Source organism: Motacilla alba, chromosome Z (genome assembly GCF_015832195.1).
Source record: "Motacilla alba alba isolate MOTALB_02 chromosome Z, Motacilla_alba_V1.0_pri, whole genome shotgun sequence".
Taxonomy (NCBI): Eukaryota; Metazoa; Chordata; class Aves; order Passeriformes; family Motacillidae; genus Motacilla; species Motacilla alba.
The window spans coordinates 8,180,882-8,196,025 of NC_052046.1; the positions used below are offsets into that span (position 1 = coordinate 8,180,882).

At 41.1% G+C, this 15,144-nt stretch overlaps 1 protein-coding gene across 1 annotated transcript in view; it reads left to right on the forward strand.

Moving 5' to 3' along the window:
- The window catches only part of DNAI1 (dynein axonemal intermediate chain 1), a 139,819-nt gene that overhangs the window by 33,153 nt on the left and 91,522 nt on the right, over nucleotides 1–15,144 (forward strand). Inside the window, exon 12 of the mRNA XM_038124618.1 lies at nucleotides 78–121. Within this exon, the coding sequence (XP_037980546.1) occupies nucleotides 78–121 (44 nt within the window). The remainder of the gene's footprint in view (nucleotides 1–77; nucleotides 122–15,144) is intronic.

Consider the following 15,144-nt stretch of genomic DNA (forward strand, 5'->3'; position numbering starts at 1 on the left):
GTAGGAAACATTGTGTACTGCTGTGGAACTATGTGGTTAATAATAAATGCCATCTTATATATATTTTCTCATTACAGGAATCCAAAGTACAAGGACCTATTTGCAGTGGGGTATGGTTCTTGTAAGTATTAAATGCAAAAGAATCATTGAGATTTAAAATATTTAACAAGTGCTCTGAGATCAATTCAGACAATCCTCTGAGGCATGGATTGCATCTCATAGCAAGGACTCACCTAATTTCATAGCAATAAATTGAGATTTGACTCAATACAGGGATTAGGCCTTTCCATTCCATGACATGAACATTCAGAAATAGGCATAGACAGCGATTAGTGTAGGACTAAACTAAATTTAAAACAGGATAATGTGATACATAATGGAATTGCTGAACTATTCTTTTTTTCCTTTGTGGCCTGGAGAAAAGAAATATACATGTTTTCAAAAGAGTTTTGATAGATCCAGGGAGGACCAGTTTGCTGTTGGAGGGATAAACCACCTGATTCAATAAGTTGATAGCAGTGAGTTGCTGGGAGTTGCTGCAAGGGGATAGACCTATATTTGCTGACATTCTCAATTTAAACAATTGCTACATGTTGGTGTGAGATACTTGGCTGGACTGGCTACAGGATCCTTTGGTATCATCCCAAATATGTCTTTATTCCTATGTCTTTTTCTGTGCTCTGACAATGGAACCAGATGGGTTGTCTTCATTTATACTGGTAAGGACTGTGCTCTGCTTGCCGTATTGCGAAATTTCATTTTCCTTTTAAATTTACATTTTTCTTTTGACTTTCAATCCATCTGAGTCTGGAAATGTTCTTGTTAGTTTGCCAAGATGCCTAAATTGGCCTGACACTCTTTTTAATTCAGCAGGCAGCAGCTATTCTGAAAAGCAGATTAGAATCAGCTTTTGGGAAAAAAAAAAGCGTGGTGTGAAGTGCTCAGGATGTCCTTGCCTTGTACAGTCCAGCAAAATCTTACTGTTCTCAAATCTCTGTGCTGAGAGAATGCAGGAATTTATCAATGCCTTCCCACTGCCCTGCCAGCCAGGTGGCAGAGGAGAAATACAAGCTCAAGGAAGGTAATCTCCCTGCTTAATATATTCCATAACCATTATTCATTTAATTGTTTTAATTTCATACACTTTGTACACGAGGCAAGACCAGTATACTTTCTGGGTTGTGCAAAAGTATTGGTTAGTTCTGCCAGCATCCATTGTGCCAAAGGCAATACAGAGATGCAAAGGGAGGGAGACTCTAACTCAGTGGTTTGCCATGTAAGTGACAAGAGAGCCAGAAATCTTCTTACCCCATTTTAATAGAGGACAGAGGGCATAGCTTGTCTCAACTAACAGCTGAGAGCTGTCTCTGCTCTCGGCTCCCCCTTTAGTCACCACGAAGGGATCAGCACATCCAGAGGCCATCCATCCTGATGTTCAAGGAAGGAGCTAAGTGGCTCTCTGGAAGGGGTGATCCTTCCTCCCAAGTGAGCTGAGGCAGAGCACCTAGCTGGATTTATCTCACCTCACTTTAGTTGTCTCTTAGACGACTAAAGTGACATGAGATAAATCCAGCCCAGAGGAAATGATCCTAGAGTCACACAATGGCTGGGATATCTTTGGGTCTGCTGTGGCCATAATTACATCCCCAGTCTTCTGTGCAGCAGGCATTTGGGAGCACTGCCAAAATACAAGTAACACATTTGTCCTGCTGCCTAAAGTGTACTTTTTGAAACAAAAAATCCCTTGTTTACTGTGGGTTGACATCACTCCTGAGTGGTGGGCGCTTTCTTTAGAGAGAGGGCCCTAAGCCTCTCCCTTGCTTTTGTACCCTATTTCTGCAGTTGTCTCCAGTGATTTATTATCCATTTATTTGGATGGGAGTTTCTGATGCTAACGGTGTTTCTTTGGCATGAGACAGGCTCTTCTGAACAAGGAAATATTGTCATCGTAATTTGCAATTCAGGGTTTATGCTGCCTGGCTGGAACTAATTTTTTTTTCCCATGAGGAGGAGCTGTCTTTCTGTTTTTATTTTTGCATAAATGAGATTGCTGGGTTTCTGGCTACGCTGACAGCTTGCAGTGCAGGGTTCAGAGCCACTAGTGGGTGTTGGGCTTGTATTCTGCCTTGCTGATGGGAACACTATGAATACAAGCTCAGGTCTTTGCCATCACCTCAGTTCATGTTCCAAAAGCAATTGTGCCTCTGACAGGCTTCAGAGATGGCTTTTTATGTGCAGCTCCAACTGTCAGCACATGAGCTGAGTAGGGAAAGGCATTTTCTCCATGGCCAATGTATTTTATCCCACAGTTTCTTTGGATTTAATGAATGTAACTTTCCACTCAAGGGTGTTTGAAGAGTAAGGACTCCCACACAAAGCACTGGCAATCTGAGGTATTTGGTGAAGATGTCTACTCAGTTCTTCACAGTCTGAAATAGGGCTTTATGCTGGCAGAAGAAAAGCACATAAAGATACATATACTTGTTCTAGCTTTCTAGTGTAAAATCAGCGTAAGTAGTGCTGGCACAGGGTCCCTACACTGGTATGACTGCGTCCAAAGTAAGAGTTGCTGCAACTTTGTGATCAAACTAAATTGGTGTCAAATCCAGACCAGAGCTTTCATGGAGATTAGCTGGCTCTTAGTAGATGTCTTGAGGCTCCCTGAAGCTGAAGAGTAATCGTGGAACACAGAACATGGAATGGTTCTGGCTGCACTCTCCTAAAACATAAAGACAGGGAAATACAGGGAGATTGGGCATACTTTCTGGGCAGTCTTGTGTTTTCCCATTTCTCAAATGAACTGCCCGATGACCATGGATACTCTTTTATTTACTGCCTTGCAGTGAGTGAGGCTGATGGATGGTTGGTCACTGCAATAAGGGTATTCCCAAATAGGACATGCTTAGAATGCTTCAGAAGGAATAGCAAGAGGAGAAAAGGAACCGAGTGGCTTTTACAACAAGGTACTGCCTCTTCCTATTTGCCTCTCTACATCATAGGCATTTTCAGAATCAGGCACTTTAACTAGAGATTAGAATCAAGAAAATGAAAAGTAAAACTAGCTTACTCACAGAGGGAAAAAGTCATTCTGCAGGGACTGAGAGGAGATATGCATAGAGATATGCTATTTGCCTCCTCTTTTTCTTCAAGATGCCTAATTTCCCTCTATCTAGAAAACAAATAGTGGAAAATAATTAGTAGTGAATTCCCAATCCACTACTCACTCAAAAGATTGAATAAAAACAAAGATGAGCTTCATGTTACACCACTTAGGTTTGTACACAGCCTGTTTCAAGCCCCAGAGACTTGTTCTAGGCCAAATTGTTTTCTAGCAAAATATCTTTCAGCCAAATACATATTTGAGACACACAAGTAAGGTATCATAGAATCATAGTGTGGTTTGGGTTGGAAGGAACATTAAAGATTGTTCAATTCAAATCCCCCTGCCACTGGCGGGAATGCCACTCACTAGATCATGTTCCTTGAACACTTCCAGGGATGGGACATCCACAGCTTCCCTGGGCAACCTGTTCCAGTGTCTCACCACCTCCACAGTAAAGAATTTATTCCTAATATCGAATCTAAACTCTCAGTTTAAGAAGATTATCCCTTGCTCTGTCACTATCTGCCTATGTAAAAAGGCTTCTCCATCTCTTTTATAAGCCCACTGGAAGGCCACAGTGAGGTCTTCCCAGTGCCTTCTCTTCTCCAGGTTGAACAACTCCAACTCTCTCAGCCTGTCTTCATAGTGGGGGTGCTCCAGCCCTCTGATCATGCCTGTGATCTCCTCTCAACTCACTCCAACAAGTCCATGTCTTCCTTGGCCCCCAGTGATGATCATCAGGCAGTGTAAAATGGGATGGAAGGTGCTAAATGTTGAGGAGACAAGGGCTGAAGAGATTATTGTGATGATGATGGCTAAGCCTTGGCTTCTCTACCCAACTTCTTGAGTATCAGTACTGAGAGCTCTTGAACCCTAAGAAAACTGTATCTAAATATCTCCCAGCTCTTATTCACTCCTTCATCTCTGAGAGGGTTTCCCCAAAGGGTCACACATGCTAATGCTCCAAACAGCCAAGATTTAGGCTCTGGCAGTGAGATTTTTTTTGATCCAGTTAGTGTGTACTCTGCTGATTCAATGCTATAAGTTAAAATCAAATCTTATTATATACTTAACTGGATGCTGAATGATTGCGTTCATATGTTTGCTAGTACAATTATTCTATTAGTACAGTTAGTACAGTTATTCTATCATCCTGACAAGAGGGATGGTAGTTTTGACAAGACATTTACCCTCTCCTTAGGTCTAGGGATCCAGATAATAGGTGAGATAATTTAGCAGGATTGGAGCTCTACACTGAAAGAAGCCCACTGCATACAGATAAGGTCTGTGATCATTAATTCATGTTAACTACTTGTTAGCTGTTCCTGAAATGTAGATAAATCCTTCAAGTTTTCTATGAGATCTCAGTCAAATTATGGAAAAAACAATTGAGAACCATAAAATCATAAAATGTCCTTAAATGGAAGGGACCCACAAGGATCATGGAAGCCCAGCTCCTGTCTCTACACAAGATGATCCCCAAGAACACCACCATGTGCTTGTGAGTGTTTTCCAAATGCTTCTTGAACTCTGCCAGGCTTGGTGCTGTGACCTGTTCCAGTGCCCAGCCACTCTCTGGGTGAAGAACGTTTTGCTGATATCCAACCTAAACCACCCTAACACAACTTAAGGTCACTCCCTCAGGTCCTGTCATTGGTCACAGAGCAGAGATCAGTGCCTGTCCCTCCTCTCCTCCTCATGAGGAAGTTGTAACTACAATGAGGTCTGCCCTCAGTTTCCTGCAGGCTGAACAAACCTGGTGACCTCAGCTACTCCTCACATGGCTTCCTCTCAAGGCCCTTCACCATCCTTGCTGCCCTGCTTTGGATGCTTTCTAGTAACTTTATATCCTTCTTTTATTGTGACACCCAAAACTGCACCCCAGTGCAGAGCAGAGCAGGACAATCCCCTCCCTTGCCCATCTGGCCTGATGTCCTCAGGACAGGGATGTCCCTTCTGGCTGCCAGGGCCCTTTCACTGATCTTTTGCTTCTCATCAATCAGGACCCCCAGGGTCCCTTTCCCTGGCACTGTTTTTCACATCTCATTCCCCAGTCTGTCTGTACCACCAGGGTTGCCCCATCCCAGAAGGAGAATCCATCACATGTCTCTGTTGAACTTCATACAGCTGCTGATTGCACATCTCTCTAATATATCAAGGTCTCTCAGCAAAGCCTCTCTGCCTTTGAGGGAAACATCAGCTCCTTCCAATTTAGTATCATGGACAAACTTACTTAACAGTCCTTTGAGACCTATATCCAAGTTGTTTATGCAGACATTGAAGAGCACTGGGCCCAAGATGAAGCCCTGCAGAACCCTGCCAGTGACCAGCTGTCAGCCTGAGGTAATCCCATTTACTATAACCCTTTGTGTCCTACCCATCAGCCAGTGTTCACCTACTGCATGATGTAATTATCTACTTGCAAGCTGGACATTTTGTCCAAAAAGGATATTTAGGGAGTCCAGCTCTTTGATACATTAGAAAATCATTAAAAAATAGAACTGAAAATAATTTTAGAAAGTTATTTGTCTATCTCCATGCAAGATAACTTTGTTTAAAACATGGTTTGAGGTCTAAACTTAGTCCACCTAATGGTGATTGCATGTCCTATAATTCCTGTCATTGTTGACAGCATACCCCTGTAGATGACAGGCAAGCCTTGTGACAAGGACAGAAATGTATGTTTGAAAATTTAGAAAGCCTGAAAACTTTGATTTAACAATATAGGCTGTGGGCTTAAGAAGGCTCAGTGTTACAAAATGTGCCAGATGTTTGCTTGTGTTTTCTTCTCTGCAGTGACAGATTTAAAGGTTGTGATGTAGAATGTGGAACATAGTCTGGAATGGATTTACATAACAAGCTGCAGTTAAATTTGGTATTTTGTTATGAATGACCAAAGAGCTTCAACTAAAAGCACCAAGTGGATTGAATACTGCCTAAAAAATTCAGATCTTTGAAGCAGCTCTCAGAAAGTCTCTTCCAATATGTTTATATATTTAAATTATGTTCCCAGAACAGGCAGAGAAGACTCCTGGGAGCAGAAATCCCTGCTAATCTTTCTCTAAGCTACATGAATTTGTTTTTATATTGGGAGTTGAGATTTAAGACCTTTCCAGACAGAGAAAAAACATTTTATATTGTTTGGATTAAATTCTTTGCTTAGTATGAGGCTGTGTGTACATGCAATTCACGTGAGGGGACTGCTCTGGAGACGAGGGGCTGGCATGTCCCCAGTCACATAATGGCCTGTGTGCTGGACCAGGTACAGCATTGACTGTCAGATTTTTAGACCCCCCCCCCAGTGAAGCTATTGAAGTTTTCTGAGTCAACAGCTACAAAAGGCTGATAGAGATTCATGTGGCCCACACACCTCACTCAAAGAGAGTTCACGTCACAGTCTGGATTCCGTTTGCTGTTTGGCATACATTTGTACGCTGTAACAGATTCCAGCTTTGGAAAAATGTCTTCATGTTCATTCAGTCATGTTCCCAGCATGCAAGTTGATAAATGCATCTTCGGTGGTAAAAGATCCAGGAGGCTCCCTCTCTGGTTTTTGTTACAGGATTGAGAACTGCATTGTACCACCGTAGAGTGTTTCCTTTTAGTTATGAATGTATTTCTTATTAATATTTTAGATATTTGTACTCTAAATTGAAAGACTGCTGCCTTTTGCAAATGCTTGTGATGCCAGTTAATAATGGTAGTTGGTACAAGAATTAGTGATATCTAAACATCAGTAGTGAAATTATGTTGAGGAGAAAAAGAATACAATCACAGAAATAAAACAGTGATTGTGTAGTCACCAGTGATTTTGACTGATTATATTTAAGTTGCTACTGTAGAGGGATATTACAATACAGAAAAAAGGCATCAGCAGAATAAGGAGAGAGAATAATTAAAAGGGAATTTGTAAGTTTTATTCGTGAATTGCTGTAGAACATTTGTATGGGCACTGAGTATGCCCACAATCAAACAGGAACACCCTGGAGGACTTGGGCTTGCTATGTAGTAATGTAATAGTGCTGTTTTTACTATGTGACTTTTAAAAGCAGAAAGGAATTTTCCATTAATATGTTATATTATTTAAAAGAGGCTGCTGTGATATAAAATAGGAAATAAAATGTAGCAATCGGATGCCTCTTAGGCAAGCATATCAAAAGCCATTAATAATTAGGTCTTATGCTAACCTATTATTTTGTCCATGAAATCACTGCTGACAAAAAGTTTTGATGAGACAAATATCTGTGAGGTGTCAGGAAATGGAACAACCATTCAAAGAGCAATTTAGATCCCATTTGTAGCAGAATACAAGGCATCACTCTATGTTATGGTGTTCAAAAAAATTCAAGGTGTGTATACATACAGAAGGAAATCATATTTTCGGGAGCAATCATTTTTAAAAAGTTTTGTGTAGAAATTCAAATTCTGAACTTCATCAGAGTTCCTTGGATCTATGGAGAGGAGAAAGGAACTGGGGAGCTGAGAGAAATTTTAAGTGTAGTTTTTAATTTAATGCTGAAATGACTACCCTGGAAAGGCATGCTCATCACTGGTGACATGCCAAGGAGAAGGGTGACAAATTGGGAAGGGTTCAAAACAGAAAGAATGATCTAAGAGCAGGGCGACTGACCTGGGAAACAAATTTAAGGAATTGGGTTTGTTCAGCTTGTCAAAGAAAAGCTTATTAAGTCATTGGATTGTGGTCTGTTAACTCCCTGTATTGGGAAAGCGGATCATGTAACAAAGGGATCTTTAATCTGGCAGACAAATGATGTAACAAGATCAAAGAAAAGCTGGAGCTACACGAATCAGGCCAGACAATGTGTGGCTCTTAATAGCAGATGAGCAATTGAGAACAATTAATTTTGGCATGTGGTAAATTACCGTCTTCTGGAAAATGTAAAATGTGGAAATCTTAAAGATTTGAAATATGTTCTCTGAAGTTTTGGTCTGTTGAAGATACGATTTCTTCATTTAAAGACTTAAAGTAGTAAAATCTTGTGTCCCTGATATCTTATATTTTTCAGGAGTCTGATTTATTCACTCTTCTAACCTTTTTATGGGCTTCTTTCTGCACTGTCTCCCATTTGAGGCTTCGAAGTTCATTTGCAAAACATCCATATCTTCCCTCATGATCTGACAGTCTTTGAAAAACCTCCCTAGTGGAATCAGTGTTAGAAATCTAAGCCATCATACATCCAGTTTATTGAGATAACCAATTGTGGTCAATTAAATGTAATTACACTGAAAATAACACTTTAGAAGCTGTTTTCCAAATACTGAATATCGCTTACCACATATTCAGGGAGAGAAAGGACCAATTACACTATCAACTCTATTAGTAAATATAACCTAATAACCATAATACATAAAGTGTATCATATGAAAGATGAATTTAATTTGGGACTTAATTACTGATTTGTAATATAGATTCTGTGAGCTTTGCCTGGTTTTTTTGAGCCTTAACCTTTTAATACATGTAATTTTCAATCAACTCACAATATTAACTTTTGGTGTAGAGATGAGATAGTGAAAAGCTCTCTTGGCATGTTTGGAAAAAAAAAAAAAAGTATTAACAGATTTTCTAGAGCCTGGGGATCAAAGGACCTGCTGAGACATCCTGTTGTGTCTCCAGTGCATTGCAGGCCATTAAATTTCACCCACTTAGCTGTTTGTGTAGACCCGTTAGTTTGATTAGTGCATTTTAAACACAAGAGGCAAAACATTTGTGTACCTTAGAGTCTTATCTGTTCAATAAAACTAGTCTGACACCTTTCCTTTCTTAGCTTTGTTTCTGGAAATGGCTCCATTGAAGTTATTGTGGGAATTCTTTTCTTAGCATTTGGACAGCAGAATTCAAGGATAGAGAGGTTAGCTCTTGTCGTGGTTTGAGAGGAAATGAGTTTTTGGGAGGTGGTAGTGGTCAAACCAATAGGTGCCCAGATGTGGATATTGGCACCTGGTTTGACCATTGAGGATATGGATTCGCCTCTGAGAACACAGGGGTTAAAGCGAGGATCGCTCTCTTTTGGTTCCGGTCGGAGGAGAGTTCAGACCTCCCCTGCCCAGCTTCGGGCTGGGTGGGGGAGGGGAAAGCCATGTGGCCGAGGGAGGTAGGCCGGAGCCTTGCGCAGAGACGGGAGATGATGGAAGGGTGGAAGAACCCAGAGAGGTGGCGGGCAGCCCCCCCCCCCCTCCTCGGGAGAGAGAGGGAAAGAGAGAGGTGCCAGTGCTATCTTGAACTTGATAAGCACCGGCCTGGCCGAGGAAGAGAAGAGGGGGGGGCCCACAAGGGAAGAGTGCCCGGAGTTCGAGATAAGCAGAGACTGTGATTTTAACCCTTCTGTGAGACGATGGAAAGCCTTGCAAATGTTGATCCTCCGGGAGCTGAGGGAGGAGAGAAACGGATAAGAAGGAATGCGCAAGTGTGATGCAGAGTTATGCAAGTGAAGAAGGACTGGGAGAAGTTGAGAAAATCTTAGGTGGGGGAGATGATGGAGTGGCTTTTGGCTGGACTTTTCTTGTATTAGCCATGGATAGAACCTTTCCTGTAATACAGAGACTGCATTTTAGGGGGAGGCGGCGCCAAAGGAGTGATGTGAGCGGAGACGACAGATGATGAAATGATGGTGAGACCCCTCGGCCCCAGGGGGTGAAATATTGGGGGGGACTGGTGTCCCGAACAGGAGGAGGCAGCGCCAAAGAAGTGATGGTGAGACCCCTCGGCCCCAGGGGGTGAAATATTGGGGGGGACTGGTGTCCCGAAAAGGTGAGAGACTGTCGTTCTCTTCTGGAATTGGGCAAGGCATCCTTGAAAGGGGAAACCCTAAAAGCAGCTCTGGTCCATGTGCAGTGGTGAGAGCACTGAACATGGAAGGAAGAAGTCACGACGTGTAGTTGCTGAGTGACGGGGATTTACCTGTGGTGGCACAAGGAGGGCTCCTTCTCTCCTCGATGAAATGAGAAGTGATTGTCGGAAGGGTGGAGATGGACTGAGTTGATTATCTGAAGGGTGATGGACTGGATTAAGATCTAAGGTTCTGTAATATTCTGTAAGAATTGAGTGGGGGGAGGAGAAATGTTTGAAAGGTTTTCCATTCTGCTCTGTGTGTTAATTTTATAATTGTGTGATAATAAAGTTTTTTTTCCCCTTTGTTTGCAAGTGGAGGCCTGCTTTGCTCTGTCTCTGATCACATCTCACAGCAGACACCAGGGAAGATGGGTTTTCATGGGGGCACTGGCATTGGGCCAGGGTCAAACCATGACAGCTCTCTTTGTCATCAATGTCAAGGGGATGGTCTCGTGATGAAAATCTGCCAAAAGATTTTCTAACCATCCGTATTGAGATACCCCTTGACTCACTAGAAGAAGACAATCTGCAGTTATTGAGGACAGGTAAAACAGTTCTAAACACTCTTTCTTAAAAAGATCAATGTTTGCTTTATTTTAAAGATTAGTTTCCGCACACACAGATGTTCTTATGCCTGTGTTCTATCGCACAAACACTATATGTTTTTATTTTGCATTCCCTCCAAATACTTAGGTTACATTTTTCACCCCAGCTTGATTTTCTGTAGCAAAAGTTCTGGAATCAATTCTGTTTCTCACTCTCTAGTCTAAGTAGCAGAAAATTTGTCAGGCCCTGACACTATAGTGGTCCTGACCATCTTCACCATCATATCTTCTCAAGAGCAGTGGGATGAGCCCTGGCTTCCCACAGGGTCCTGTACTGCTGGCTGTGTTATTGTGCTTGGGTATCAGCTCCCTATCTCTTACCTACAACCAACCCTGACACATGACCTGTTTTCCCTGATAATCCAATGCTTAGGTCAATAAATAGCAAAGCAAAATCTGGATAAAACACAAGCCAGTGGTACTTAACTGTAATGTATTTACTCCTGCCAGATACTTAACTATTTTTCCATTTCACTTTGTATTTTAAAGGTCTTGGTTTCCTTCTGTTTGCTTTACATTTCATAGTTGAAACCTTGATATGGGATACAAAGCAGATTTCTTAATCTGAGTGCTTTGACTTGTATCTGAGAGATAACAGTAGTAAGACCAAAGGTCCAGCCTTCATTTTACTCTCTGCATTAGAACTTTGAGGATGAGGTTTGGTAACGTGGGTAGATTCACAAAAAGTAATAATAAAAAAAAAATTACCTTACAATAGTTCAGATTTGCATGTCATTTTCTTCAGAAAAATTCCAGAGAATCCATGTAAGGGAAAATGAAATTAATTTATTGGTTTGGCCTCCATAGTGCTCTGTAAGTGAGTCAGGGCTGATGAATGCCAGGAGGCATAAGATCTATTTAGGGCTTGTGTAGGCAGATGCATTAGTTTAAGGGAGAGTTTGGTAGGCTATGGATTTGTTCTGGTGGCCTCCCAAGAAAAGGCTCTGGATCCAGTGACCTTGAGAGGTTTTTCCATTTTCTCTGTTTGTCAGATGCAACCATGCTTGTGAAATCAGCCACGCAGATAAGAAACGCTGTTGGCTCTGTAAGGTTTATTTATCAGTGAATGCATACTTTCCTGTGGTTAATCAGCTATTAAAGCTCAAAAGTTTTTAAAACCTTGTTAAGAAGATAGAACTATTGTTAATCTGTCATGACTACAAGAGTGCAGCCTCTGTAGTGAAGCATTGCTGTTGAAAAACTCAAACATATAAATAATTTGTACAGAATTGTTATGATTTTTTTAAAGGTTACTGTTGCAGGCTTAGATATGACTGGGTGATCTGCATTGTTCAGTTGCATTCAGAGTCCTTCAAGCTAAGGATGTACTTCAGTGGTAAATCCCTGTGTGGTGGCTGCAATTTGGCAAGTGGTTTCCTGGGAGTAGAGGGGGGATTTCAGGAGTCTTCTTGGAAGAATTACGTGGAAACAGGTCCTGCAGGGAAGATGAGTCTGAGAGAGTTCAAAGATCACTTCTTCTCAGGCTTAAGAACAATGTGTCCTGATGAGCAAGAAATCAGGCAAAGCAGATGAGAGGCCCTGTGTGGATCATTAAAGAGCTCCTGTCATTAATCAGGCATAAGCTGGAAACCCACAGGAGATGGAAGTGGGGATAGACCACTTGGACTGAATATAGAAATGTTAACAGAACAAGTAAAAATGAGACAAGGAGAGCCAAGGCAAATCTGGAATTAATTTTAGCCAAGGATGTCAAGAACAACAAGGAGATCTTCTTCAAATACATCAATAACAAAAGGAAAACAAAGGATAATGTGGGCCTGTTACTTAATGGAGGAGGGAAGCTGATAAGAGAGAATTCAGGCAAGACAGAGTTACTGAACACCTTCTTGCATTGGTCTTCATTGACTAGAACAGCCCTCACGGATCTCTGTCCCAGAAGATCAGTGTAAAGGAATGCTGGAAGCAAGGCCTTCCTTTGATCATGTTAGAGAACACTTAGGCGACCTGGCGACCTCAACATGCACAAGTCCCTGGGCCCTGATGGAATGCATCAACAAGCACTGAGGGAACTGAGGGACACCATAGCAAGGCTGCTCACCATCATCTTTGACAGGTCATGGCAATCATGAAAGGTGCCTGGGGGGGATTGGAAGAAAGTAAATGTCACCCCAGTTTTCAGAAGGGGCAAGAAGGAGGACCCAGGGAACTACCAGCCAGTCAGCCTCACGTCAGTCCCTAGAAAGATGGTGGAGCTCCTCGTTCTAGAGGCATCTCTTACCACATAGATGACAAGAAAGTGGTCAGAATGGATTCACAAAGGATAAATAATGCTTGATCAACCTGATTGCTTTCTGTGATGAAACAGCTACCTGAATAGATGAGGGAAGATGGATATTGTCTACCTGGACTTCAGCAAGACTTTGGTCAGTAACACTCCAGTATCATGTTATAGTGCAGAAAATAATCAATAAGAGCACATATAATAAAGCATGCAAAATATCCCCTGTGGATCTTCTCTATATGCCTTGATCCCCCTTCCTAAACTGCGTGCATTAGCTACCCTTAAAAGCCAGACTGTGTATGTAAATAGCTTTTGTTACAAACCACTATAGGCAAAATATCTCTATATTTTAATGTAGTAACTTAACAAGTATATTAACTACTAGTTGTTTCTTTTCATAGATGCCCTTAAAATGGTTGCTGGGACAGAAATTAAAGACATGGGGAGTGAGGAAATGCTTATCTTCTTGTCTATGATAAAAATAATATATTTAAGATTGTTTTGCAAATAACATAAGGATTTATGATGTCTTCAGCAGATTTATTTAACATATGAAAGTGAGAAAACAGAAAGAACTACAAGTGGAAAAGGTAATACTGAAAGGAATTGGGAGTTTGTCTCTAAGGGAGTGGGTAAATTTTGTTCAGTAGGTAAATTTTTCCCTGAGTGTGGCATGGTATTGCCAGGTCTGATCATTCAGAGATGACAAGGCATTATGAGATTAGTGATAAATTGGAAGACTTTTTTTCTTTTTATTTGCTCTCTATAATATCAGGGTGGAATCTGTTTGTTTTAAAGCCTTCCTTTATTGCCATGAGGGCTAGTAGTGCTTTGCTCTGAAACAAAGCAGAAGCAGAACTTTGTTGAAATAATAAAGCTGAGACTTGAAAAGAAAACTTCCTGCTATTGCAGCACTCTGGATTTCAGGAAATTGGCAGCCCTGTTGCAACTTTTGTGTCTTTCCTTGCATGACTCTCTAAACAGTGTCACTTCATGAAGGTAGAGGCAGTGATTCTCAAAAAAATGGAGTTCTGTGACCTTAGTAAAATCCCAGTGGGCTTGGGTCTTTGCAAATCCCAGTGGGTTTGGGACTTGCAACTTTTGTATTTCATGTATCTTGAGAGACCAGCTCACAGGTCATCTTTGGTCCCTAGAGTACAAAAGGAAATCCCTAGTAAGTCATGGGTCTGGTCCACCTTTGCTAGTTTGTTGTTCCTTGGTTTTCATTTGCTTCCTTTAAAGCACCTCAGTTTGTCTGTAATGAGATTAAATTGCTCTTGTAGCTGAATTATTTATGGCTTTTAATGTAATTTTCCAAATTTGTATTCCCACTGAGAAAAGTTAATTAAGTTTTGCAAAGGCAAGTTTGAAATACATTTCAGATTTGCAAAAGAGTTTTCAGGATTTCCACCAAAACCCCAAGCCCCAGTGTGATCTTCCATGTTTTAAAGGCATCAGAGTTTAGCTTCTTCCTAAACATCCCTTTTACTGCAGGATCTCTGACAGCCTCTAATCCTTCCAGGCTTCACAGCATGCTCTGAAAATGGCAATTTCCTTTTCTTCTTCGTAACAAATTCTTATCATTTCTTGCATATGGTGTTACAGCTGACAGCATGAAGTCCCAGCCTGAATATTAAGACTGTAATTCTATTTCTTGAGTTGTGGTGCAGTGTATAAATTCATTCAACTGGACTTCCAAGATGGGTGCCACCAAAACGAAATCTCAATTAATTTACTAATGACAGTCAGTTGGGACAATGTTCTATGTTGAGCAGCAGCTGATTTATATTTTAACAAGCTATTGTTTTCCCAGTTTAAATTCTATTATTTCTTGAATCATCAGCTTTTCTCCAAGATGCGCTGGGTGATATTTGCATGATTAATCATGCATTTTGACTTTTACTTAGCACACGTATTTACATAACTGCAGGATTAGTTAAGAGAAAGGGCAGAATGTGGCTTCCAGATGAAATGGAAAAAAGTTCAGCAGTGGAAAGAAGTTTCAGCAAACAGCTGCAGTCAGGAATTCTGAAAACCACATGTCTGAGACAAGTGGGCAGTGAAATCTTTCTGCCACTGGGGATGATGAGGGTAATACCACTTCTTACTGGTATTTTCTGTGTTGAGTAGGAGAGGTTATTCTGGCAATGTCTATAAAATACTGCCAGATTGTATTCTGATTTCATGCCTAGGTTTACTAGGGTGTCTGGCTATGAAATTATATCTAATTTCTGTTCATTTGGAAGGTGTTTGATGGTGTCTGCCTTCTGCATTACAAGATAAAATGTTTCCTTGTTTGTTGAAAAGAACTTTTTATTAGCGTGTTGGTTTGATTTTAGCCTTT